Genomic DNA, 25540 nt, shown 5'->3' with positions numbered 1-25540 from the left:
ATCATGTAAGAATCGAATCACCAGTCTATGTCTGACGCAGGATACAGCATGCTTGGGGCTGGTGCATGGGGATGACCCAGAGAGATGTTATGGGGAGGGAGGTGGGGGGGGTTCATGTTTGGGAACACATGTAAGAATTAAAGATTTTAAAATTAAAAAAATAAAAATTAAAAAAAAATAAAATTGTCCTTAGAAATGTCTTTAGAGAATCATGTTTCCTCAAAGGAAGTTCTCTTTAAGCTGGTGGACTAAAAGCTTTCGATAACTTCTCTCTCTGTTTCTTCCTTTTCTTTTGAAAAGATTATGTACCTGGGCTCTGGCCTTTGCTGTGTTGGTGCCCTGGCCGGGCTTTCCACCCAGGGGACTGCACGTCTTGGCAATGCTCTGGGCATGATTGGGGTGGCTGGAGGCCTGGCAGCCACCCTCGGAGGCCTAAAACCGTGTCCAGAATTGTTAGCTCAGATGTCTGGAGCAATGGCTTTGGGCGGTACCATTGGTAAGCACTTGTGGGTTCTGCCTTAATATAAACCCATGCCCTTTGAACACCTGAAGGCAGTTAGGCTCAGAGATTTAGGAATACGTTGTTAAGAGTAAGAACTTTTACTTGCACTTCAGTTTCTGAATATATATGTATCTGTTTGAAGCCCATATTGATAAAGGAATTAAGTTGCCTACTATGGAAGTTGCTTCAGTAAATATTTTGGCAAAAGTCATCATAGTTGGTATTGTAATTGTCATTCAGAAATAAACACTTGAAAACACTGAGTAATATGAACTGTGTCACAAAAGTGGGCTAAGAAGTGCCTTTACTCAGTTCTTGTTTTCCTTTAGTGACTGTTCCTTTAGCTGATAATAGAACAGGAGATCAGAATACTTGTATGTATGTACTGTCTGGAGGCTCGTGTTTTATTCTGTTGGGTTTAAATAACAGCAGATGATCCGGCTTCAGACTTGTTAAAAACACGAAAACATGTGCCAGCAGAAAAACCACTCTTTTAATTTTATTCAGTAGTGTGTTGGGGTTGATTGTTAAATTTTCAGGAGTCTTTTGAACTGGTTGTTAACACAGCCATTATAAAAAATTAAATTATATAAACTTAAAACTAAATGAATTAGAAACAAAGGTAATAATTCTGAACACTCATGACTTTCCAATGAATTAACTAGCTTTTATTATCTCCAGTTTTGAGATTATCCATGTGTCTTATGTCTGTGTGGTAGAAATGCTATGTAATTATGGGCTTCTGTGCATCTCTTCCTGAATCCATATTTAATGCCATCACATTGTAGCTTCAGATCAGCCATGGCAGTTGTATTTACACCATATAGGTCAACAAATGTTACAAATCTGGGATTCATTTACTGTTTTGTTGATTGTCCAGCCCTAAAAAAGTGATGGAGAAAATGTTAATGCAGTTTAAACTTAAATGTGTGTTTTGTCTGTAGCCATTATATTGTGAATTGCACAAAAAATTGAATGTTCTTCTAGTATTTGGAAACTATTTTCAGATTCAGCAGAATTCCCACTCACATGGTTGACAATGAGTGAAGTTCTTATATATGCCTTGTTGTTTCACTGTCATTTTATTTGTTAAAGTAAACAATAATCTCAACCAGCATTCATGTGGGAACTATACTCATTTATCAGTTGCAAATACTAGGTTGGCTGCAGGTACCAGAGTTTAGCAAAAAATCAACAAAAGCATTCTGTGAAAGTCAATTGGCTAGATGAAGCTTACAATATAGAATATTGTATATATTTTTATTTTTTGAAACTTGTGTACTACATACCTTTTTATAAGTAAAAACTCCTGTATTTACACACACACACTTTTTAAAAAAACTTAAAGTTGGTTTATTTAAGTATAAAATCAACAATATTCTAAGATTTGGAAGAGTAATACAAATATATGTATAATTATACATATATAATTGTCTATATCATTTCAGTGGATAAGAAAATAATGACTTAGACCTACAGCTATTAAAAAGGTAATAAAAAGATAATAAACTATATTAAAGGTAGTGAAATAGTGTTATGCATAATTTTATAACTTTATATTCCCAAGAATGATATAGGCTGAGATTTAAAAATTCATAGTAAAGATTTACATCTATTGAAATTGAAACAAAAAAGCATTCTTTCAGAAAAGTTAAGTTCATATAGTTTTATTAGTGAATTTTTCTAAATAGTTAAGGGAAAAATGAAACACCACTTTTACATGAATCTCTTTTGAGAATAGGAAAAAGGAGCATTCTCTAATCTATTCATTTTTTTACTTTTTTTGTATTGTAGTATAGCCGATTAACAATGTTGTGATAGTTATAGGTGAACAGTGAAGGGACTTGGGCATACATACACAGGTTTCTGTTTTCCTGCAAACTCCCCTCCCATCCAGGCACACACACCTGTTTTTATCCTGGGAGGCTGGTGGTTAAATACTTAACCAGCACAGCTTTAGCTTACGTCTCGTATTTTATTTATCTGGGAAAGCGGTGCATACTTTCTTACAGTCCCTGGAAAGGCACGTGGAGGAAAATGCTTGTGCTGTAGTTTCATGGTGGGAAAACCTTTAGATGTGGTCTTTGCAAATATTATGAGCCCCAGTCCTGTGTATCATCTACCTGTAGCCAGGTAACTCCTTCAGAGTCTCCTGGTTTGGTTGTTTTCTATCCAAAAAACATTGCATTTCATTACCTGTGGACTTGGCTTCCTTCTGCCCACCTGAAAACCTAGGCTGCCTTCATTCCAGCTGTTTCTTGTGTGCTGAGGGGCAAGTGATGCCTAATAGGGAAGGGAGCCTGGGCTGTTCATGCAGTCGGGAGAATTTAAGGGGTTTAGTTGGAACTTTAACTAATCTGAAGATGCATTAGTCCTGTGGAATGTTCAGAGTTTGTAAGGAAAAGTTGATGCTATGTGTTTGGGTTCTTTGGAGTTGGCATTGATTGATGAGGTGGTTGAAAGAACCTGCTATATGAAAGGGTATTTAAGCCAATGTTCTTGCCTGGATAGTCCTGTAAGAGAGTATTTTGCTAGGAAGTGGATAAATAGTTATTAATGACAGTGATGGATAACCTTAGTATTGTCTTTTTTTAAAATTGAGGAATAATTGACATATAATATTATACTGGTTTCAGATATGCAACATAATGAGTTGATATATACATATATATATTGCAAAATGATCACTACAAAAAGTCTATTTAACATTTGTCACCATACATAAATTATTTTTTCTTTTATGAGGACTTTTAAGATCTACTCTTTTAGCACCTTTCAAATCTGCAATATAGCTTTATTATTAACTATAGTCACCATGCTGTACATTCCATCCCCAAGACTTACTCATTTTATAATGGAAAGTTTGTACCTTTTGATCCCATTCACCCATTCTGCCCACCCCATACCTCCTGCCTCTGGCAGTCACCAATTTGTTCTCTGTATCTATGAGTTTCTTTCTTTGTTTAGATTCCGCATATAAGTGAGATCATATGGTATTTGTCTTTCTCTGTCTGGCTTATTTCACTTAGCATAATGCCCTAAAGGTCCATTCATGTTCCAGTGACAAGATTTCCTTCTTTCATGTAGCCAAGTAATATTTAATTGTGGACTTTATTGGATTATTTCTCAAAGGTCTGTTATGCTTTAATTTTTCTTTGACTTTCATTTCCTGACAGGATTGACAATTGCGAAACGCATCCAGATTTCTGATTTACCTCAGTTAGTTGCTGCTTTCCACAGTTTAGTGGGATTGGCAGCTGTGCTTACGTGCATAGCTGAGTACATCATAGAATATCCACATTTCGCTACGGATGCGGCAGCCAATCTTACCAAGATCGTGGCCTACCTTGGTACTTACATCGGTGGGGTCACCTTCAGTGGGTCTTTGGTTGCCTATGGAAAATTGCAGGGTAAGTGATTCAGTGTAACATGGAGGTGAATATCTACTGTTTAGGGTGTTCAGGAGTCCATTTCAATTTCAGAAAATGGCTTAGTAGTAGAATCTATTAGGCAAAGAGTATTTGTATGACTCTGGGAAACACTATGAAAGTTTTTTTCTCAAAAAAGATGGCTTCTCTTATTGGTCTTTACAAATCTCACAAAGCTTTGAAGCCAAGGTTTCTGCAGGCAGCTCATGGAGGAAACTAGTGCACAGAAATTTGCCTACAGGGACTAGTTGACATTTGATGATACATATGAACAAAATGACATCTTCATAATTTTTGGTTAGAGATGCCTGTATAGCATTCACAGAAATGAACTTTATACATTTCCCAGAATAGAGAGACGCTTATTGAATAATGTGTGATTAGTATACAGTACTTACTTTGAAAATAAATACACCTTTTTTGAGGTCTAGTGTGGCAGCTTTGGCAGCCATTAAAGCCAGTCATGAAAACAGAAGTGGAGGGGAAAAAAAAACCTCTCATAGCTGCTTTCAGTGTTTTCATGAAAACACGAGACTCTGGAAAAACAAGTTTGTGATTTAAAAACCTGGTTTTGCTTCTCAGTAATCAGTCATTAGAATTAAGTGGGGAACATCGTGAAACTTAAAAATCACAGAAGAGCTTAATGCCTATGATATGTTCTGTCTTTAAAAAGAGCAAATAAGGACCCTTCTCCCTTGGGCTCAGTTGATAGAATCAGAAAAACGAATGGTCTAAGACTCAATTTTGAAGTTTTAAATAAATAAGACCACACTTAATTTCTGTATTGGTCATATGGGGAAGAAAAATCACTTTTCATGATTCCATGACAAAGAGTAATGAACTTGTGTGATCAAAGGACAGTTAAGCTGAGCCATCCTTTTCCCACTTTCATTAATGTGTATCTGTAAGAACTCTAATGTATGCTTTCATGTTTCAGTAGCTGGTGATAAAAAGTACTATTTTAAGTAGCATGTTTTTTTCCTAATATTACATTTGGTAGCTTATGATTAAATGACTGAGAGTGTTTGAGGGGATTTCTTGGGACACGTCTTGGGTACTGATGGTCCCATCCTCCACCCTAGGAATCCTGAAGTCCGCCCCTCTCCTGCTCCCTGGGAGGCACCTCCTCAACGCAGGCCTGCTGGCTGCCAGCGTGGGTGGGATCATCCCCTTCATGATGGACCCCAGCTTCACCACTGGCATCACCTGTTTGGGCTCTGTGTCAGCCCTCTCTGCTGTCATGGTAAGAGGTCAGAGATGGAAAGCACGTTCTTAGTGAGGAACTAAGTATTTTATTAGGTTATAGTCTAACCTTATTTCTGTCTCATCAAGACCCCTGATGGAATAAAAATGTTTTAATATGCTGTTATGTGTTCATCTTCGTAGAGTCTGAACAATATAGAAAAGTGTAAGAATAAAGTCCCCCTTCTCTTCACTTACTCACTCCTGTCCAGACTGTCACATGTGACACCTTTATTGCTCTGGGGTCTTTTTACTGGATTAGTGTGTCGGTCAATAGGAATTTAAAGAGCCAAGAGTTTCAGTTCTGTTCATCAGGTGCCTGCTGTGTGACAAGCCCTCAAACAAGTGTCAGAGAGACCCTGCCCATTGGTTGCTCTCACATTTGCCGGAAGCTCTGATATCAAGCCAAATAGTCATATAAAATGAAATGCATTTATTAAACCCTGTGTGTTCAGTAGGGGTGTTCAGAGAAACCTCCTAGGATAGGTTGGTCTTCCTCTTCCTCTCTGTTTATTGCATTTAGTATGTGGGTACATAACAGTATTCTGTGTGTCTGTGTATCACACTTTAGCATTCTGTTAGAGCAATGTATGGCGCTGCTGTGTTAGCTGTGTGTCGCTCACGGATTACTTCATGTTGTCTAGTATACTCTTAGTGTATACTTCATTGTCGAAATGAAGTTAAAAATTTAAAAAATCATCTATGATGTTTAGCACAAAGTTAGACATATAGTAATTGCTTCAGTTTAGTTCAGTCACTCAGTTGTGTCTGACTCTTTGCAACCCCATGAACTGCAGCGTGCCAGGCTTCCCTGTCCATCATCAACTCCCAGAGCTTACTTAAACTCATGTCCATCGAGTTGGTGATGCCATCCAACCGTCGCATCTTCTGTTGTCCCTTCATTTTATGATTATTTGGCTTGATATCGGGGCTTCCATCAAATGTGAGAGTAACTAATGGGCAAGGTCTCTTTGACACTTGTTTTATTTTAGAGGGCTTATCACACAGTAGGCACCAATGAACAGAACTGAAACCCTTGTCTCTTTAGATTCCTATTGACCGAAACATTGATCCAATGAGAAGACCCCAGAGTAATAAAGGTGTCACATGACAGTTTGGACAGGAGTGAGTAATTGCTTAGTCACCCAAAGCTCTACCCTCAGATTTTCAAACCAATAAGACTGGGCTTATATTTGAGTTTTAGCTGCTTCACTTGGCACCGACAGGACCCTCCCTGCTCATCAGCTAAAGTCATAAAAATTGTAACATCAACTCAGTGCTATTAACTTTTTTCCAAGTGTAGACCCCTCTCCAATTTCTGCCTGCTCATGGTTAGTGCCTCTCAGGGATTTGGGGATTTTTTTTTTTTTTTTTTTTTGCAGATGGAAAATGTGATTCAGTGTTTTCACTTGTTATATCTGTAGGAGAGTTGGTCTGATAGGGGTCATTCCCAGGCATGGAATTTACATGTAAATATATTAATTGGAAAACTGGAATGATTATGAACCACAGTTCTCAGTGTCAGAGGTTCCTTTCCAATGCGTGAATTTTGAATTCCACTCTGGTTTTTGTCATAGGGTGTGACTTTGACGGCTGCCATTGGGGGTGCTGACATGCCCGTGGTCATCACTGTGCTGAACAGCTACTCAGGCTGGGCCCTGTGTGCAGAGGGGTTCCTGCTCAACAACAATCTGCTGACCATTGTGGGCGCGCTTATTGGCTCCTCGGGCGCGATCCTGTCCTACATCATGTGTGTGGTAAGGAAGCAGCCAGTGAAGGAGAAGGAAATACTGTTCTGAAAATCAGGACCTGTCTGTTATTTCTTTTATTTGTAGTAGAAATGACCATGTCAGTTCTTTTTCTCTCTCGCAGAAATATTGGAGTGTTTCATTTGAATGAATTTGCCAGACTGCTTGTAAAGTACCTGAGTGTAGATAATTTATAAAATTAAATATCAAGACAAAAATCTTCTAACTTCATCTGGAGATGAAAACACTTAAGATTTTATTTTATTTTTATTTTTTTGTGTATTCCAGATCTCTGTGTTTACTTGTCTGATCATATTGTATATTGTATGTTAGTTGCTCAGTTGTGTCTGACTCTTTGCGACCCCATGGGCTGTAGCCCCCCAGGCTCCTCTGTCCATAGGATTTATATTTAATTTTTTTAATCTTCTGAGTGATAGTCTTGATGCTTATTTTAAAAATGCTGTTTAAATACTGTTTTTAGGGTTTCATACTAATCTATCATATGGATATTCAAGATTTAATTCTTCCCCAATGCTTTACCTTTAATGTTTGATTTTTCTTTCTTGTGCATAAGTACATGTTTGGCATTTCTGATTTTTGTCTTAGGATGATTCCTAGAAGTAAAGGGTGTGCTCATTTTTTGGGCTTTGTCTTCTTTTTGTCATGTGGTTTCCAGAAAGCTTACTGCAATTTACAGTCCTATCTTGAAGTTTTGTGGTCAGCATGGTTTGAAAAAAAAATTACCAAGACAAATACTTCCTAGCTTCTTTTTTGTTTCTAATTCTCTTTTTAATGGCAAGAAGATAACCTGCAAATAGTTTTGACTAAAGCACTTTTTTCAAATGATAGCTATTATTCTCTAAATAATGGTTTTGAATGGCTGTGAAAGGGCAAGCATGAAACTGGGTAAAGTCAGAACTGTCTTTATACTGATTGATCACTCAGGCAGAAAAATGACTCCACCTTCATTCTTTTATTAGAAGTTTAAAAGCCCTTATTTTATAACTCAGAATTTCTCTTATGTTTTAATTTAAAATTGAATGCTAAAATTATCTTTTCATAATGAAAAATTAGTTTTCTTTGGACATACTGTAAGTACAAAAAATTGAAAGCCTCAGTTCAAAACCAGCTGAGAGGTTTCACATAAAATCCTTCAAGTTGTTCAAGGAGTTTGGAAAGGTGTTTCTTATTGGAAGAGTGTCAGGCTTTGGAATATTTTTTTTAAAGCAAATGTTTATAAAGAAGAAAAATTTATTCAGTTGTATTAGAAATAGTTTTCTGGCTTCATTTGGTAAATTTGAATGACCAGTGGGGGGCAGCAGATTGTCACTAATGCTTAAAACTTACTGTGTGTGCTCAGTTGAGTCCTCTGTGCAGCCCCATAGACTCTAGCACACCAGGCTTCTCTGTCTATGGATTTTTCCAGGCAAGAATACTGAAGTGATTGCCACTTCCTACTACAGGGGATCTTCCTGACTCAGGGATTGAACCCGCATTTCTTGCGTCTCCTGCATTGGCAGGGAAGCACTTAGCACCACCTGGGAAGTCCCACTTAAACTTATGGTTGATGTCAAATACTAATTTTAAAATTAAATGGGAGGATTTGAATTTTTACAAGACCAGTGGGGAGAGGAAGGGGGTACTTGTATATAGTTCTTGAAAAGTCAACATGGGTACCTTCTAATCTTTATTCTTTTTTTCTCTCTTTTTTTAAAATTCTTTTTCTCTTAAATGGTTTTCCTTGTTGTTGTTCACTTGCCCAGTCGTGTCCAACTCTTTGTGACTCCATGGACAGCAGCACACCAGGCCTCTCCCTCACCATGTCTTGAAGTTTGCCCAAGTTCATGTCCATTGCAGCAGTGATGCCATCCAGCCATCTCATCCTTTGACGCCCCTTTCTCCTATCCTCAATCTTTCCCAGCATCAGGGACTTTTCTAATGAGTCGGCTGTTCGCATCAGATGACCAAAATAGTGGAGCTTCAGCTTCAGCATCAGTCCTTCCAATGACTATTCAGGGTTAATTTCCCTTAAGATTGACTGGTTTTAATCTCCTTGCTGTCCAGGGGACTTTCAGGAGTCTTCTCCAGCACCACAGTTGGGTTCTTAAATTTATCCGCAGTGTTCCCCAACCTTCTGTGTCTTTTATTTCCTCTCTTTCCCCCTGTTCACTTAGTTTCTTCTGTTGTTATAGTAACTATAATAACTTTTGAAATAGCATTTCTATAGCTTTAACTAGAATAAGGTATAAAAGGCACTTGTTGAAAGTACTCTTTTCTACATGTGTTTCTGCAATCATATCGTCTTTCTCTTTGTTTTCAGTCGCGTCAGGTGGCCAAAGTATTGGAGCTTCAGATTCAGCGTCAGTCCTTCCAATGTGCTTTTGCAGTTATGTCATCTTTCTCTAAATTTTTATCTGTTCTTTTGTATTTATTGACCCGTTTTTGCTGTTCTTTTCTATTTTCACTGCCTCAGGCATGTCATTTACTGTCAGCATACCTCAGATATTTCTTAATAGCTGTATTGTATATAAGGCTAACAAGGTCTCATAGCTGTCTGTGACTGTAGAAATCACACTCGGTCAGATTGCTACTCTATAATAGCAAATTGTAGTAATTTGGAATCAAGAACAGTTGAAGCTTTAATTTTTAAAAAATATTATTTGATTACAAAAATAAATGATATTTAATGAAACATCTTTCATTAAGAAAACAGAAAAGGATAAATAAGAATATATATAATTATCTACAATCCCATTATCACCTAACTGTTAACATTAGTCTTAATTCTTATCTTTTTTCATATGTATATGTTTAAATACATGCTATGTTAACATTTAGTTTTCTTACCAATAAAGTTTAGTGTCTACTAAACTATTATAAACTACTAAATTATTATATCACAAAGATATATCATAATTTATTTATCCAAGTCTATGATAGTAGTTGTTTTTAACTTTTTTTTTTTGCTGCAGTGTTCCTCCTTAGGCATCATGGATTATTTTCTTAGATCAAATTTCTGTGAGTACAATTACTTGACCAAAGGGATTAAGATTGTTTTCTTCGCTGTCGATATTGATAAGTTGATCTTCAAAGGACAGTCCAGTCAAAGCTCCCACCAGTGATGTGTGGGGTGCTTGTGTTACTGCTCACTGTCCATTCCTATGACTTCTTGCAAAACAAACAAGACAACAAAAACACGCCTGCCATGTTTTATATTTCAAAAGTACAAATTTCCTTTCCTTTTCAATTTTCCTGCTCTCTGACTTTTCACATTAATCTTCATTGATTCTTAGCTTTATTATAGGAAATTGCTTATTTCTTATAATAAGCAATTAATTATAAGCAATTGTTTCTCCATGGCTTGTGCTTAGCAGCTTAGAGTGGTTCATAATAATAATAAAAGTGAAATAGCTGCTCGTAATTGGATGTAGTATACTATGCTGGGTGCTTTACAAATGTTGACTCCTAATTCTCAAACTAATTCTGGAGGTAGGAAATACTCTCATTTTACAAGGAAGCTATTTTAAGACACCATTTATTATTTGCCTTTGTGTTTGTGGAGCCTGCCCTCGCACCTGGCACATTCAAGTGAATATAGCAATTTTAAAATGAATGTTTTATTAGCTCATTTCCCATTTTGGAATCCTCTTCGGGAAGTTATGGTAGCAGAAATACTACTTCTTATCAATAGCTGTTAATATTACTAGTACGTTTACTTTCATAATTTTATCATTTATTGAAGGAAAAATCCAAACCAGAGCAGAGTGGTGGAGTGGTTTTATTATGTGAGAGGGGATGGAATGGACCCTAAGTATAACCATCATCCTGAAAATTGAATATTTGTTCTGACAAAGAAGTCTTTAGGGTATCCTCTGAGCGTAATGCTTGGTTACATGACACCCAATATTATAAAAACTAGAAAATGTCAAAAGTGTCCAAATAGCCAGCTCAAATGAATGATTTGCTTTATATATCCAGAGGTCATAGAGACGTTAACCTCTTTATGATTTTATAGTTCATTTACTTGAGATAGTGTCCAAATTAGGGTTTGGGATATAGAGGGCTTTCAAAAATGCAACATCATTCTCAGACTAAATTCTCTGATTTGTGTACTTTGCTGCTTGTTTCCAAATGAAAATAAAGCAGAATGAAGTAAGTGAAAGCCAAACCAAAAATAATTTTTTTTGCCTTGTGATAAACTAATTAGCACCTACAAAGCGTTGAAACGAGGGGACGCTAGTCAATGGTATACATGTTATTTTTGCTTTGGTTTTGTTTATTTTATGATCTTCCTTTGTTTTCATATTTATTTCTTAATTTGCTTAGAATTATGTGAATTAAGCATCTCTTTAATGTAGCATACAATTTTCATTACGGGGCTTAATAACTTAAAAGGAACAGTCCTGGACACTGTTGCAAATGCTTTGTCTTGGAACTTGGGAACTCTTCAGGATGTGGATCAGTGGTCACAGGGTAGTCTCATCAAGTCTTAAGCAAGCCAAAAAAAAATAAAGGAAACAAAACAAAGCCCTAAACCCTAAACGTTTATTGGAAATATGATGTTGCAATGGTAAATTCAGAGATGAAGTTTGATTTAGTTTTTAAGAGACCATGTGGAATTGGTGTAATGGTGATATAATTGAGGATATGTGTTTAACAAGTTGACTTTGATTGTTAAATTACTATGTGGTTCCCTATTTTTTCTTGTAAGATACCATCAGAAGTGGGTACACACTAATTAAATATTCTCAGGAATTCTTTCCTTCTCCTCCATTCAGCTTTATGGGAAGAAGAGAAGGGTTCCTTTTAAGCCAAGTGAGAGAAAATTGGTCGTATTCTTCTACGTCCTATTCCTCTATCATCTGTCTGTCTATAGGGCTGTGTGATGCAGGTGATAGAGCCTTTTTATACATTTCACTAAAATAAAATTATAGCAGAAATATTTTAGTGTTTGAAATTGTTCTTTGAAACCATTTTAAGGGCAAAAATTGATAGAACATATTTTTAGTAATTTAGTTTCAAAATCCTGTGATTCAAAACTGGAAAGGATTTATAAGAATCAGCAGATGTTGAATGTTTGGAAGTCTCAGATATGGCTGTTTGGATTTTCATTCAACCTTGGATTTAAGTAGAGGAGGTTGTGTTAAGAATTTGAAACTTCATGTTGGATTAGGATGAAGAACTTAAAAGCATCACTTTAATTTTTCTCTGATCCTCTTATCTGTTAGTAATATGCATAACGATATTCTGAGCTTTATTTTATATGTAATAATCTTAGGCAAATTTACCAGACTCTGGGCTCTGTAAATGTGAATGTCTGATAAATGAGGTTAGGTCAAAGGAACAACTTAAAAATTCTGACTTTTTGATCCACATCTTTGAAACATAAGTGAAGCTCTCCTCTTCTCTTCTCTTTTCCTGCCTTCGCTCTGTCCTACTTCAGCAGTTTATGTAAATCTCTCTGCTAAGGTGGTAGCAGGCTGGCCTATCTTTGGATGAGTTTTTTTTTTTTCCCTCTGATGTATTACTTGTCACTGAAAGTCTCCAGATGCTTTTTGCTCTTTAATAATAAAGGGTTGTCTTTTTAAAAAAAGTTTAGTTTGACACTTGTATAGCTTTAAAATAGTATAAATGATGGATCAATGATATGTTTATTCAAACCCTTAAAATAAGGTTTAATTGTTTGGAATTTTTTTATGAAATGATATCAGTTATGATCATTTAGGATGACTACTTTGATCATGTATAGTGTTCTGAAAATGCTTTTGGTTACTAAAAACATCCAGCTTCTGGTCTTTTATTTTTGTCATTTTATTTATTTATTTTTTTACCACCACACCTCTCAAGATCTGCAGACAGTTTTCAAATCCGTTATTGTCACATGGTCCAGGTGTGTTTGTATGGTACATTCTTTAGTTCACTTGCTCAGTTGTGTCCGACTCTTTGCGATCCCATGAACCACAGCACTCCAGGTTGGATGATTGTAAATGAGCATCCAATAAATGCCTCCCACTTACTTTTTCATTGGATGGTTTTACTAGTTAAAAGGTGGGTGTAAATTTTAGTGAAGCAGGGTATAAGCTTACTCATTTACCTTTTGGAAGTGAACTATTTAAAAAGGCTAATGATGAATCCAGTCACTTCTGTTCTTGCTTCTTGGAGCTGTAGGTGCTTTGAAGTGTCAACGCCTTCACTTTTTTTTCTTGATGGCAGAGGGCAGCAGACTTCTAAATGATAGGGGTCTCTATCCTTTGATTCTTCCCTGTTGCCTCTTGACAGCTTGTAGCAGAATTCACGTGAGATATCGGTAGGTAGAGACACCTTGTAAAATTTCTATAGCCTTCATTCTCTTTTACTCAGGTGAAATACATGCCGATATGGAGATAGAACGTGCTTAGTCAGTAGACAGATAAGAATGACTAGATCAGAGTTTTTAGGCCTTCTCTGGTGGCTCAGATGGTAAAGAATCTGCCTACAATGATGGAGACCCAGGTTTGATACCTGGGTCAGGAAGATGCCGTGGAGAAGGAAATGGCTACCCACTCCAGTATTCTTGTCTGGAGAATTCCATGGGCAGAGGAGCCTGATGGGCTACAGTTCATGTGGTTGCTAAGAGTTGGACATGACTGAACAACTAGTACTTTTTAAATATATATGTTAAAATCACTGGTAATTTTCCATTAAATGCCTTTATAAAATTTATTTTGATGGAAAATATATCAGTGTGAAGTTGATTTTGTAGAAAACAATGATGTGATTTCCCAGATGTCTTTTTATCATTTAAATTTTTGAAATAATTTTCAGACACTCGATCAAATTTATTTGGTTAAAATGTTTTAGGTGATCAAGTAAATGTCTTTAATTGACTCTGACTATCATATTCACAGAAAATTTATGTGGATTAAATTTTCACAGCTGATAATTTTTCTTTCCAGGCAATGAATCGCTCCCTGGCTAATGTGATTCTTGGAGGCTATGGTACCACTTCAACAGCTGGTGGAAAACCCATGGAAATTTCTGGCACACATACAGAAATCAACCTTGACAATGCAATTGACATGATTCGAGAAGCTAATAGCATTATTATTACTCCAGGTAAAAAACCAAAACCCAAAAGGAAACAACCTATAATCACTTAAAGTAATTTCTTGTAATAGGAAAAATCAAATTGGAATTTACTCATTTTTGAAAATATAATGGAAATTTAGAAACAACTCTGTGATTACTAAGTGAATAGTTCTGGAATTCTTGGCTTAGGTTAATAGTTTGGGAATCATATAGAGATTTTATAAGTTGAGGTAGTAGATTCTACCTGTGTTTTTCTGTGATTCAGTACAAAATGTTTAAATCATCTTTGAGTCTTGGTTAATTTTTTTTTCTCATTGATAAATTTTGGGCCTATGTCAGAATTAGATAGTATATTAAAGTGTTCAACTCACTCGTTAGACTTACTTGGTAAAGGTTGGTAAATGTTAATGTCTTTCTTTCTAAAAGTAAATATTTTTTAAAAAAATCATTGAAAATCATGTGATTTCCAACAAGATGAGGTAACAAGTCCAGTAGAAAGGACTTGGTCTAGAAGTCATAACACCTTACTTCTGTTTTTCATTTTGCCTCTAATAATTGACATGTGGCCCAAGTCAGTTGGTGTCCCCGTTTCAATTTCCCAATTTCCTGAGGCTTAGCCCAGTACTTCTTTACTCATCAAAGAATGTCATTGCATTTGATTTCAGATTAGAATTTTAACTCTATCATGCTATCATAGAAGTTTTCTGTAAAGGAAATCAATTGATTTTGTCATGTGGGTAGTTTGTTGGTTGACTATGTGAAAGTGAAAGTAAGTGAAGTTGCTCAGTCGTGTCCGACTCTGCGACCCCGTGGACTGTAGCCTACCAGACTTCTCTGTCTGTGGGATTCTCCAGGCAAGAATACTGCAGTGGGTTACCATTTCCTTCTCCAGGGGATCTTCCCGACCCAGGGGTTGAACCCGGGTCTCCCGCACTGAAGGCAGATGCTGTAAACAACAAACATTAGCAGAATTGAAACTTCAGCTGACAGTCTTCTCAAGTGGGGGCAGCATTATTTTTCTCAGGGTATTTTAAACACATGGATTTGGGGATTTGGCTTCTCAAAGATGGAGCTGCTACTGTCAGCTAGCGTGTGTGTGAGCAGGTAAACCAAATATGCTATAAGCCTTGGACCTTCCTGCAGCATGGGTTGTCCCAGCCAGAGTGCATTGGTGTTACCTGTTGAGAAACATTGTCCTGGGGTGTGAAAGTGGAGAGTAAATGCCCTTTAGGCATTTTCCATATAGTGGAGAAGTCAGATCAGTAAATAATGTAAGATGGGTTATGATGAGAGCTGCATTGGGCAATGTAGGCATGTTTTCTATCACGGGGAATCTAAGGATTGTTGGGAAGTCTGGATTTGTGTTGGACCCCTGAGGGTGGATGGTATTGGGGTGGGGGAGGTAGGGGGGATACTTTGAGCAGAGATCGGTCTTTGAAAAAATGAGGGTAGGAAAGGGGGGATAGATATGAGATTCACTGGAAAGGGTGGAGGGACAGAACACAGGGGTTGAAGGAGAAGGGAAATGATTGATGTTTTTGGTCATACTTGAAAGAACATCAGAACTATGGAGCACTGTTTTTTTTGGCAGAGGGGGAAAATCTTAAGTTCTTATTTGGAAACATTAAATTTGCAGTGTAGCTGGGACAGTGGACAGGCTGAACTGGAGCTCAGTGTTAGGTGGAGCCTGGAGGCAGATTGGGAGCCGTCAGGCAGTTGTTGGGGCTTCCCTGGTGTCTCAGACAGTAAAGAATCTGCCTGCAATGCAGGAGACCTGGGTTCGATCCCTGGGTCTAGAAGATCCCTTGGAGAAGGGCGTGGCTACCTGCTCCAGTATTCTTGGCTGGAGAATTCCATGGTCAGAGGAACCTGGCGGGCTGCAGTCCATGGGGTTGCAAACAGTTGGACGTGACTGAGTGACTAATACTTTTTTACTTTCAGGAGGTTGTTGAAGCTGTGGGATGGGCTGAGGTTTTCCAGGGAGAGAGTGAGATGCAAAGTTAAAGCCCTGGGGAGACTCAGGATTTAAGAGTGGGAATACAGAAGGAAAAGATCTGTTCAAGGAAATCGAGGAAGAATAGTGGTGAAGTTAGGAGGGTTACTAAGGGACGGCAGTAATCTCAAAGCCAAGTAGGGTGACAGTTTGAAAACATTTATGTGAGAGCGTATACACCGTGTGTGTGTGTGTGTGATGTGGGAGGGAGTGCCCAGCACTGTTAGACACTGCAGGGGACTGAGGAGGGACCATGAGATTTTAATTTGAAATTTAGGCCAATATTTTTAAAGTCCATATTGTCAGTTTTTTGTTTTCACTTCTAGTCCTGTTAACTGATTTCCCTTTTTGGCATAAAGAAATTGTTGTTCATACAATTTGAACTAAAACCGCATTCTTCTGTGTTCTCAATGCTCCTGTAGGCTACGGCCTCTGTGCAGCCAAAGCTCAGTACCCCATTGCTGATTTGGTGAAGATGCTCTCTGAACAAGGCAAAAAAGTCAGGTAAGTGCTTGCCATGCATATGTGAAAGGAAAGGAAGAGAGATAACTTCCTTGAGGTGACTGTTTCTTCAAGTGGGGTTTTACCTGTAATACTAAGTAGAGAAAGTTGTGAAAGACCCTGTTCTAGCCTTAGTTTTACTTCCTAGTTTTCATGCTGTCTCTAATAGCATCCAACTTCAATATAGTCTCATTTTAGAAAAGGAAATTCTTACGGTACTACATTCCAGGATATTTATCAATAGAGAAAAATGGAAACCTGGTTTCTCTGTGGTTTGCTTGGGGAAGGAGGTCATCAAGGCATCTGAGTCCCATCAAGCTGTGTCTTTTGGGTTTCTGTTGTTCACACAGAAGGAAAACATCTCAAATGGGGGGTTTCCGAAGGGTGTGAGCCCGAGTGGTGAACCCGGGACTAGTTGATGGATTTAGCTCTCACACTCGGGCTAGAAAAGACTGCAGAAAACTTTTTCTGTGTATAAGATAGATAATAAAGCCATATACTTTTTGGACTGTGAATTAGAACAGCTCCTGTTGCTGCTATGTGCTACTTGGGCCCTGGATTCTGCTCTTGGGTGGATGGTTATTAAGCAGAATGTGAAGTCAAGGACTCTGCATTTCTAGATTATTCCCCCTGACCTTGGATAAAGGGTTTGTGGTATGTGAAAATGGGGTCAGGGTGATGAGCCCTTGCAGTGCTTTATGTCTGTCCTGTGTACCTTTGGGTCCGCCTTCTGGAACTCTGCTGCTGGGAGGCAGTGAAGGGGCCGGCTGGAGTTGTCCATGGGAGCATAGCTGCTGCATGTTGTGTGGGGAGACTGGTTCACTAGCAGTTTCACTGACATGGAAGTCAGAGCAACAGGGTAACTCTATTGTTAAATAAGATTGGTTCATTTACCAAGATGTCATTGCATATTGACAAAACTATTTATGTCTGTTAATAAAATTCCTTTGAGGTGTCAATCTTACACTTTTGCCTGGAGGAAAATGATAAGAAAATTAGCCAAACAGAGGGCCTAGAATTAATCAGACTATCTGTGCAGACTAGATGCAGAGTCCGAATCTTTAGCTCGAATGTCGCCGCCTTTAACAGCAGTAGAAGAGTCTTAGGTGATTAAATCAAAGCGTTATCTAAAAAGTTTTAACGTCAGCTGCATTTTCTTTCTTTCTTTCCACCCTTTTTTCCTTTTGTCAGTCTTTTTCTCATTCTCCACCTTCCTGTGATCTATAGTGAGTCTGTGCTTTTTAAATACACAGAATCAAAATACTATTTTATGACAGGTCCAGCATTTCTGTCATGTAGATGGCTTCCACGTTTAGTAAAGTCTAAGATGAATTGATAGAAGATGAGAAAAGGCATCGTCTTTGTTTTCTAATTTTCACATGAGAGGTCTCATTTTGGTAGCTTATTCTTTTTATAGAGGATATAAATGGGGCTTCCCTTTTAGTTGTAGTCTTTGCCACTTAAAGCATTTGGAGACCTACAAGTGGAAAGGATGTGTTACAGAATCTTTTATGATTTTCCTAAAAAGAAATTTTTTTCTCTTTATTTGATCCACATGTAAAAAAGTATAATGTATTAACGATGCCTTCTGTCACCACATGTTTAGGAGATGAGTGGCAATCATAATCAAACAGAAAGATGGCTTTCATGTCTTAATTATTCTTAGGGAAAGGCATGATTAATTTGATATAACCTCTGTTGTTACCCACTGGTCAGCCCAGGTTGTGGGTGCAAGGATGGGAAGCTTGACAGAAGGCAGGATGTGAAAGGGAAGGAGTTAAGAGAGTTAGGAAAGAAAATCAGGGATAAAGAAAAGGGATAAGACAATGGAAATTTTAGCTTCTGACCTCATTTAAAATTTGAATTTCATCCATGAAGGCATAATATAAAGTGCTGTTTTAGAAGGATTTCTGTCACACTGCATTGAAAAGGTAACTATTTGACTTAAGATTTCTGGCAGGTATTTAATTAAACATGTATGAATAGTTTCTCAGTCGTAATTTTTTTTTTATTGAAATAATTTTGGGACTTGCCTGGCAGTCCAGTGATTAGGAATCTGCATTTCCACTACAGGGGACCCGAATTTGATCCTTGGTTGGGGAGCTAATCCTGCAAGCCACATGGCACAGCCCCGCCCCCCGCCCCCGCCAAGAAAAAAGTAATTTTGTGACCAGAACATCAGGCTTTCACAAGAGCTTTTAATCATTTTGCATAATCATCAGTTTTTAAAATCATTTGTTAATAGTAAATGCTAATAATTTATTATGTGAATGATATTACTTGTCAGCCTAATTTCTACTTGTGAGTTAGGAAGAGTTAGCCACTTACATTGATTACTCTATTTCATATTAAAGAATTTATATATTAATATGTTCAAATTTTTTCTTTTTTTACTATAATGAATTTTAAACATGGGCTTTGTAGTAAGTTATGTAAGTCTCATATTTGTATTAAATGAAAGAGAGCTATTCTTGCTAACATGACAGTAGATTATCATATTTTTCCTTTCTAGCTTCCATGAGAGTGTTTTTTTTTTTTTAATTTAAAGGGAATCATAGCAACTTTGTTGATTCTGCTTTATGTGCATCATCATCTTTCTGTAGCAGAAATGCAGATTTTCTTTACGAAGTTAGGTGTTGGCTTTTTCTTAAGAAGCACATGTCTGTTTGAACAAGAGAGGGCTGCAGCAGTTACCTCGTATTTTAATGAAATAAATCTGTATTTACAGTTTGCGGTAATTTAGTCCTTTCATCACTCTGTGGAGCTCCCACGGTGTTCATTGAGCACAGCTGCTGGGCCTTTGCTGTTAGTAGATCTTTGTGCCTCAGGACCCCGGCATGCCTCACATCCAGATGTGGTGACGTATTCTCACACATTCCCCGTGGAAATGTGCCAGTGTGGACATACGATTGTCATCAATCAGTTATGCCCAAGTGGTGCCAAGAAAAATTGCCTCTGTCATACAGTCTGTCTGGCTTCATGGCCCATGATTGATTGAGAGACATTCCTGTTTCCCTTTACTTTGGCCATAGTCATAACATGCTCACAGAGACCTGAGGTTATATAATGAAGCACATGACATTTCATGAAAAGAGCTCATTTCAGAATGTCCTGGAAGTTCAGTGACTTAGCCATCTTTTCTGGATATTGTTTACCAGGACATTGTTGCTTCCTGGGCACCCAGAATACCTAACTTATGCTTGATCTCTGAAAGCATTTGATTATAGAAATCTTATGATACAAGAGCACAGACATTTTTTTCTCTTTGTTTCCCAATCTTTGGGTCAATACGAGCTTTTCATTATAAAGCTGAGGTAGTGTTTCCAACAAATAATCCGTAGAAAGACATTTTTTTTTCTTTTTGCAATTAATGACTGCTTGATTTTCTTTGTATAAAGCATTATTGCTTTAAAATTTGTCAACTTCTTTTATTGGCTAACTGATGTTATATATGGCTTTCCTATTAATGTCCAACTCTGTCTTTCTATTAATGATTTGCTGATAGAAATTTATTTCTAGGTGCTGAGAATACAAGGATGCAGAAGCTCATTTCCCACTCTCAAAAGTTTATAGATAGAGAACAAATCGATCAACAAATGAACGAGTGAATGAATTCCATTTAATGTACCAATATGCTAGAGTGGAGTAGAAGGAGGGTAGAAAGGCAAAGGACAAGAGTAGATAGCTGTCAAGGGAATATTTTAAACTTTTTATTCTACTCATAACCTGAAACTTTTTTGCAGGTTTTAAAAAATTAATATTTAATTAGTTTTTTCATCTTCTATCTAAACATATCTAGCTGCCAGTGGTATTTGCAGTTTAATAGTGTTTTACGGTCTTGTGTGACATGACTATAAGTTTAAATGTATGTTATTTTTGCTAGGAAATCTATTCTCTGAAGATACTGGAAGATGAAATATTTTGTTGATCTAACTGGATTTTCCCGTTTTTCATGGATTAAATGCAGTCCAAATAAACAGAGTTCAGCTATCTTGGATTTGTTATATTTTGGGGTGCAGGAAAATCTAGCACATGCAGATTTGTTGAGTAATAAAGATATGTGCTTCTGAAGAGAATAGAGGGTTAGGCCAGATAAAAAGATCCAGTGTAGCAGTTGAGAAAGGAAATAGATATTTTTTATGAGTTTCTTGCCAGCTTTGCATTGCTTTCTTATTAGCCATGACTATTCATGTCAGTGACCATTTCACTGTATGAATAATTACATAGTACTTGGTGCCAGGCAGTGTTGTAAGTTCTGAGAATACATCAGCGAATACAAAGATCAAAATTCCTGACCCATGTGGAGCTGACATTTATGGAGAACTTAGTTAATAGGTGTTAAGATATTCTGAATTGACACTTATAACCCTATTGTGTTTTCAGTTCAGTCACTAGTTGAAATGATGAAGAACAGCAGGGGCATTGATCACTGTATCAGAGTTTCCACTGGCACTCTTTGGTGATGAACTAGCCAGTGCTTCTGGTGTTCTGAAAGAACATGCTGTGTTTCTTTGCACTGAGCCTGCCTTCTTATAAAACATGGTTACAGGAGGATGGATGATGGAAATTATTTGTGTAATTAGTCAAATGAGTGAAACTTTTGGTAGAAGAGAGGAAAATCAGCGTGTGCATTCACTTATATCTCTGGTCAACCTGTTGTATAAAATTTCCAGGAATCGCTCAGATCAAAGTTGTCTGTTTTACTAGAAAAGGGCCATCATCCTTCCAGACTCTTGACTGTTGATCAGATTGCCTCTGACTGCGTGCTGCCCACAACATATTGATATGGTGGAAGGAAGAGAAGACTATGTTAAAGGCTGTGATTTAGGTGCTTTATAAAGCCTCTCCCAGCCATGCTGTTCTAGGACTCATTCCTTGGAAATGATGATCACAGGCATTCCAATGGTCAAGGGGAGAAACTCATCATTGACGGAAACCAGTGCCTCTGACCATCAGAGTGATGTTTGGCTTCTAGGTCTACTATTAATTATTATAGACTATTTGAGCTGATTTTTGTCAATGAGGTTCATGTAAACATGGCAGAGGAGAAGTAAATAGAAGCCCTCTTGTCATTTCATGTTCAAATTCTTCAGTATCTTGTTAATAATTTCCATTTCATGCTATTTACTAGCCATTGCATTTCAAGAGTCATTCAGCATCATTAAAATTATTCAGTCAGAAATAAGAAATTATGTATAATTTTCACTACATCTCTCCATTGTGCAAGCATATGTATTCTAGAACTTTATCTGCAAATAGAATTTCAGTTTTCCCCCTGATATCGTTCTTCATAGTCTTAGTAGTTATTTTGAAATAAAAACCATGTCAGTAGTCATACAGCTGCTGTTCTTGACTGCACTGGATTTGGTTCAGTGAAGGAAAAAGCAGATTTGGGCACAATTTATAATAATCTCCTTGGAGTGGAAAAGGAAGTGTTGGGACAGGGTTCTGCACTGACATTCACACCAGTCATCTGACCTGGTCCTGTTTAGATGACTTCTTGTCTTTTGGGGGTGGCCCCAGTGTCACCGGGCCACCTGTACACATTGGAACATGTGACCATAGCGTCCTGTCAAACATTTCTTCACTCATACTCATAGAACAGGTTGTTCTGTATTAGAAAAACTGCCCCTGAGACATTCTTGTGAGCCCTTTAACATTCATTATTCTTTCCTGAAGAAGGGGAGGTTGTGGATGAATACCAGATTCAGATCAGAGTTCAGCCTTTATTCACCTTCCAAAAAAAGAGAAAAGTACTTAGTGTTCTCCAATTCTGGCAGTTGGAAAGTTAGAGGAAATTAGAATTTTCTTTTTCATTCATAATTGTATGAGTAGGTTTATCTGAACCATTACTTCTGAAAAGGACTCAACAGTTTTCAAAAGTTGGGTTTCTATCCTTTTGCCTAAGAAGACTTGCCAAAACATTGACTCCACAACCTTTCTCATTAATCAGTTTTTGTGGATGACAGCTGCATTGCCGGGCAGATTTTTTTTCCACTTTGTTTCCATGCTTCTCTTCTGATGGATAGACTAACCCCACGCAGCTGGTCCCAGCCTTTTCACCGGGAAGGATACTGTTTAGTTTGCTTCGTATTTTATAAGATTTTACTTCAAAATGCATTTACTAAAATTATTTCTCTTAAATAAGTTTTCCTTGGGCTTTTAATAGGTGACCTATAGCTGTCAATCAGAAGTTCTGGTCAGAATGTGATAAACCAAAGAACCCTGTCTTTCCAGATGCTGTCATGTTTTTCAAAGGTTAAGATTAATGAAAATATTAATTAAATAAAATAAACAAACATTTAATTAAAAAATATTGAAAATAGTAACAAATCTTTTTATTACCTCCATGAACCTTCCTTAGAATGGAGCATTGCTACATGCAAACATCAAATACAAAGGTTCTTCGGGCGTACCTCCTAGCAGGGATTCTATTACATCTGTAGTGAAATTCCCAGGACAGAACGCAGTGTACATGTTATTGTTGTTACTCTAAATAAAAGTGTCCTGCCTTAGGAAGCATTGTATTAGAGAGACCTTAAAGTCTATTTTAACTTTTAAAGTTTTCTTGATTTATAGATATTTATGGTTAAAAACAGGAAGAATAAGTAAGCTTTTTATTTTCCCTTTGTTATATCTTTTCCTGAGTTAATTTGTCAGCCACCTAGGAGCTGAGAACGATATATTTAGGAAAATTGTGCAATGATGTTATTGGGAAGGCAGAATTTCAAAATGCTATCAGCATACATTGTTCTGTGTAAAGTTCAATTTTAAAATATGAAACAGTAAAAGAAAGGATGTTAACCCTTTGAATATCTTGGGTATGAGAATAAATTTTGCATGAGTCAGTTCAGTTCAGTCGCTCAGTCGTGTCCGACTCTTTACGACCCCGTGAATCGCAGCATGCCAGGCCTCCCTGTCCATCGCCAGCTCCCGGAGTTTACTCAAACTCATGTCCATCAAGTCGGTGATGCCATCCAGCCATCTCATCCTCTGTCGTCCCCCTCTCCTCCTGCCCCCAATCCCTCCCAGCTTCAGGGTTTTTTCCAATGAGTCTACTCTTCGCATGAGGTGGCCAAAGTATTGGAGTTTCAGCTTCAGCATCAGTCCTTCCAATGAACACCCAGGACTGATCTCCTTTAGGATGGATTGGTTGGATCTCCTTGCAGTCCAAGGGATTCTCAAGAGTCTTCTCCAACACCACAATTCAAAACATCAGTTCTTTGGTGCTCAGCTTTCTTCACAGTCCAACTCTCACATCCATACATGACCAGAGGAAAAACCATACCTTTGACTAGACGGACCTTTGTTGACAGGTAATAGCTTTTGAATATGCTATCTAGGTTGGTCATAACTTTCCTTCCAAGGAGTAAGCATCTTTTAATTTTATAGTGTCTCATAAAACATATAACCAAATAGTTGAAGGTTGTAAAAAGATTTTTTTTAAATCTGGAGATCCTTTTCACTATTTGTAATAAGAGGCTTCAAAATGGAGAAAACACACTAAATACTTTAGAATGGGGCCCAGTTGTCTCCGTAGTTTCTTTGTCTTAGTACTGAGTTGGGATACTTGGCTCTTCATCATGTTTTATTGCTAAACTAAATCTGGATATTTCCATAATGCAAGCAGGGAAATGTAGTTTATTTGAACGTTGTGGTAGGATCCATGTAGTGAATGGTTTATACTCTGTAAAAGTCAACAACGATTGTGATACTCTGTGGTCAGGACATATTGTCCCCATGGCCCTTGTTCATGGGAACTCATGTTGTTCCTTTTAGCACATGTGATGTCTGAAATCTAATTTGAAGTTGCAGAAAAACTCTAAGAATGGGACTTACATCATCGTGTGTTACTTTGGCCACCTGATGCAGAGAGCTCACTCTTTGGAAAAGACTCTGATGCTCGGAAAGATTGAAGATGAAAGGAGAAGGGGCCTGCAAAGGATGAAATGGTTAGATAGCATCACTGACTCAACGGACAAGAATTTGAGCAAACTCTGGGAGATAGTGAAGGACAGGAAAGCCTGGTGACTGAACAATAGCAACAATTATAAAAGAGGCTTAAAATTCATAGTTTTTTAAAATTGCTCTTTTACTACATTTACCCATTTTACATGGAATTTATGAATAGCTTCTATATGCACTTTTATTTTCTTTCATTCTTTCTTGGTTGATTAAAAGGCCCTGAAGATTTGTTTCATGTGAGTATATTGTGCCACCTTTTTGGAACTGTGCCTGGGTCTGTTTTTAACTGGTGATGGGGGCCTTAGTTTTTATTATATAATGTTACACAAATGACTTTATTGTTTTTATGCTTGAGAGAGGAAAATAGAAAAACATATTTAACTTTTTCTTAAATTATCTTCAAGATAATTGAGAAGATTACCTTGACTTGTCAGTGACATTTGTTGTATCTTTAGGTTCAGGAAACAGTACTTTTTTGCCTTAATAGTATCTATAGAAGAGTTAAATGTGGCCTTTTGAAATTTGACACTATTAAAATAATTTGAATATTAGCTATGTCCAATTGATCAACAAGTCCAGTGGTCTTGACTGTATCATTTCTCTGGCTTTTGCATGTAGTTGCGAAGTACAAAGAATTTCTGGCTTTTATTGGACCATATTGATATTTGTTGGGATTTCAAGGTAAAAATTAGAAAACCAGTTTAGAAAATGCTGACAAATCAACATTTGTTTTAATGTGAAAATTTGCCTTTCTTTTAATATAAATGATCATTAAAAATGTGCATTTATTTGAACAATACAGATGAGCATTTATATCACAAAATATGTTTCAATGGGATATTATAATTACAGTTTACATTCATTAAGGACTCATGTGTGCCAGGCATTGGTCTAAAATACTTTGTATAAAATGCTCTTTATGTGAATTATCCTTAAATGTCACAGTAATCCTCTGAAAAGGCTTTATTATCACTCCTATTGTACATAGGAGGAAAGGGAGGCACACAGAGGTAAATTGTCTGAATGTTTTGAACCCAGGCAGTGGCACCCTAGAGCTTTTAGCTGCTACTCTTTACTACTTCTCTGAAATCTT

General features: G+C 37.3%; 1 protein-coding gene across 3 annotated transcripts in view; it reads left to right on the top strand.

The window, feature by feature from the left end:
* Positions 1 to 25540, top strand: part of NNT (nicotinamide nucleotide transhydrogenase) — a 92362-nt gene that overhangs the window by 53420 nt on the left and 13402 nt on the right. For all 3 annotated transcript variants that reach the window (XM_068990392.1, XM_068990391.1, XM_068990394.1), the window contains 6 exons: positions 301 to 496; positions 3679 to 3912; positions 5013 to 5173; positions 6750 to 6929; positions 13856 to 14015; positions 16404 to 16485. In XM_068990392.1, the coding sequence (XP_068846493.1) occupies positions 301 to 496; positions 3679 to 3912; positions 5013 to 5173; positions 6750 to 6929; positions 13856 to 14015; positions 16404 to 16485 (1013 nt within the window). The remainder of the gene's footprint in view (positions 1 to 300; positions 497 to 3678; positions 3913 to 5012; positions 5174 to 6749; positions 6930 to 13855; positions 14016 to 16403; positions 16486 to 25540) is intronic.

This window comes from Capricornis sumatraensis, chromosome 18 (genome assembly GCF_032405125.1).
Source record: "Capricornis sumatraensis isolate serow.1 chromosome 18, serow.2, whole genome shotgun sequence".
Lineage (NCBI taxonomy): Eukaryota > Metazoa > Chordata > Mammalia > Artiodactyla > Bovidae > Capricornis > Capricornis sumatraensis.
This window is presented reverse-complemented; position numbering and strand designations above follow the sequence as displayed.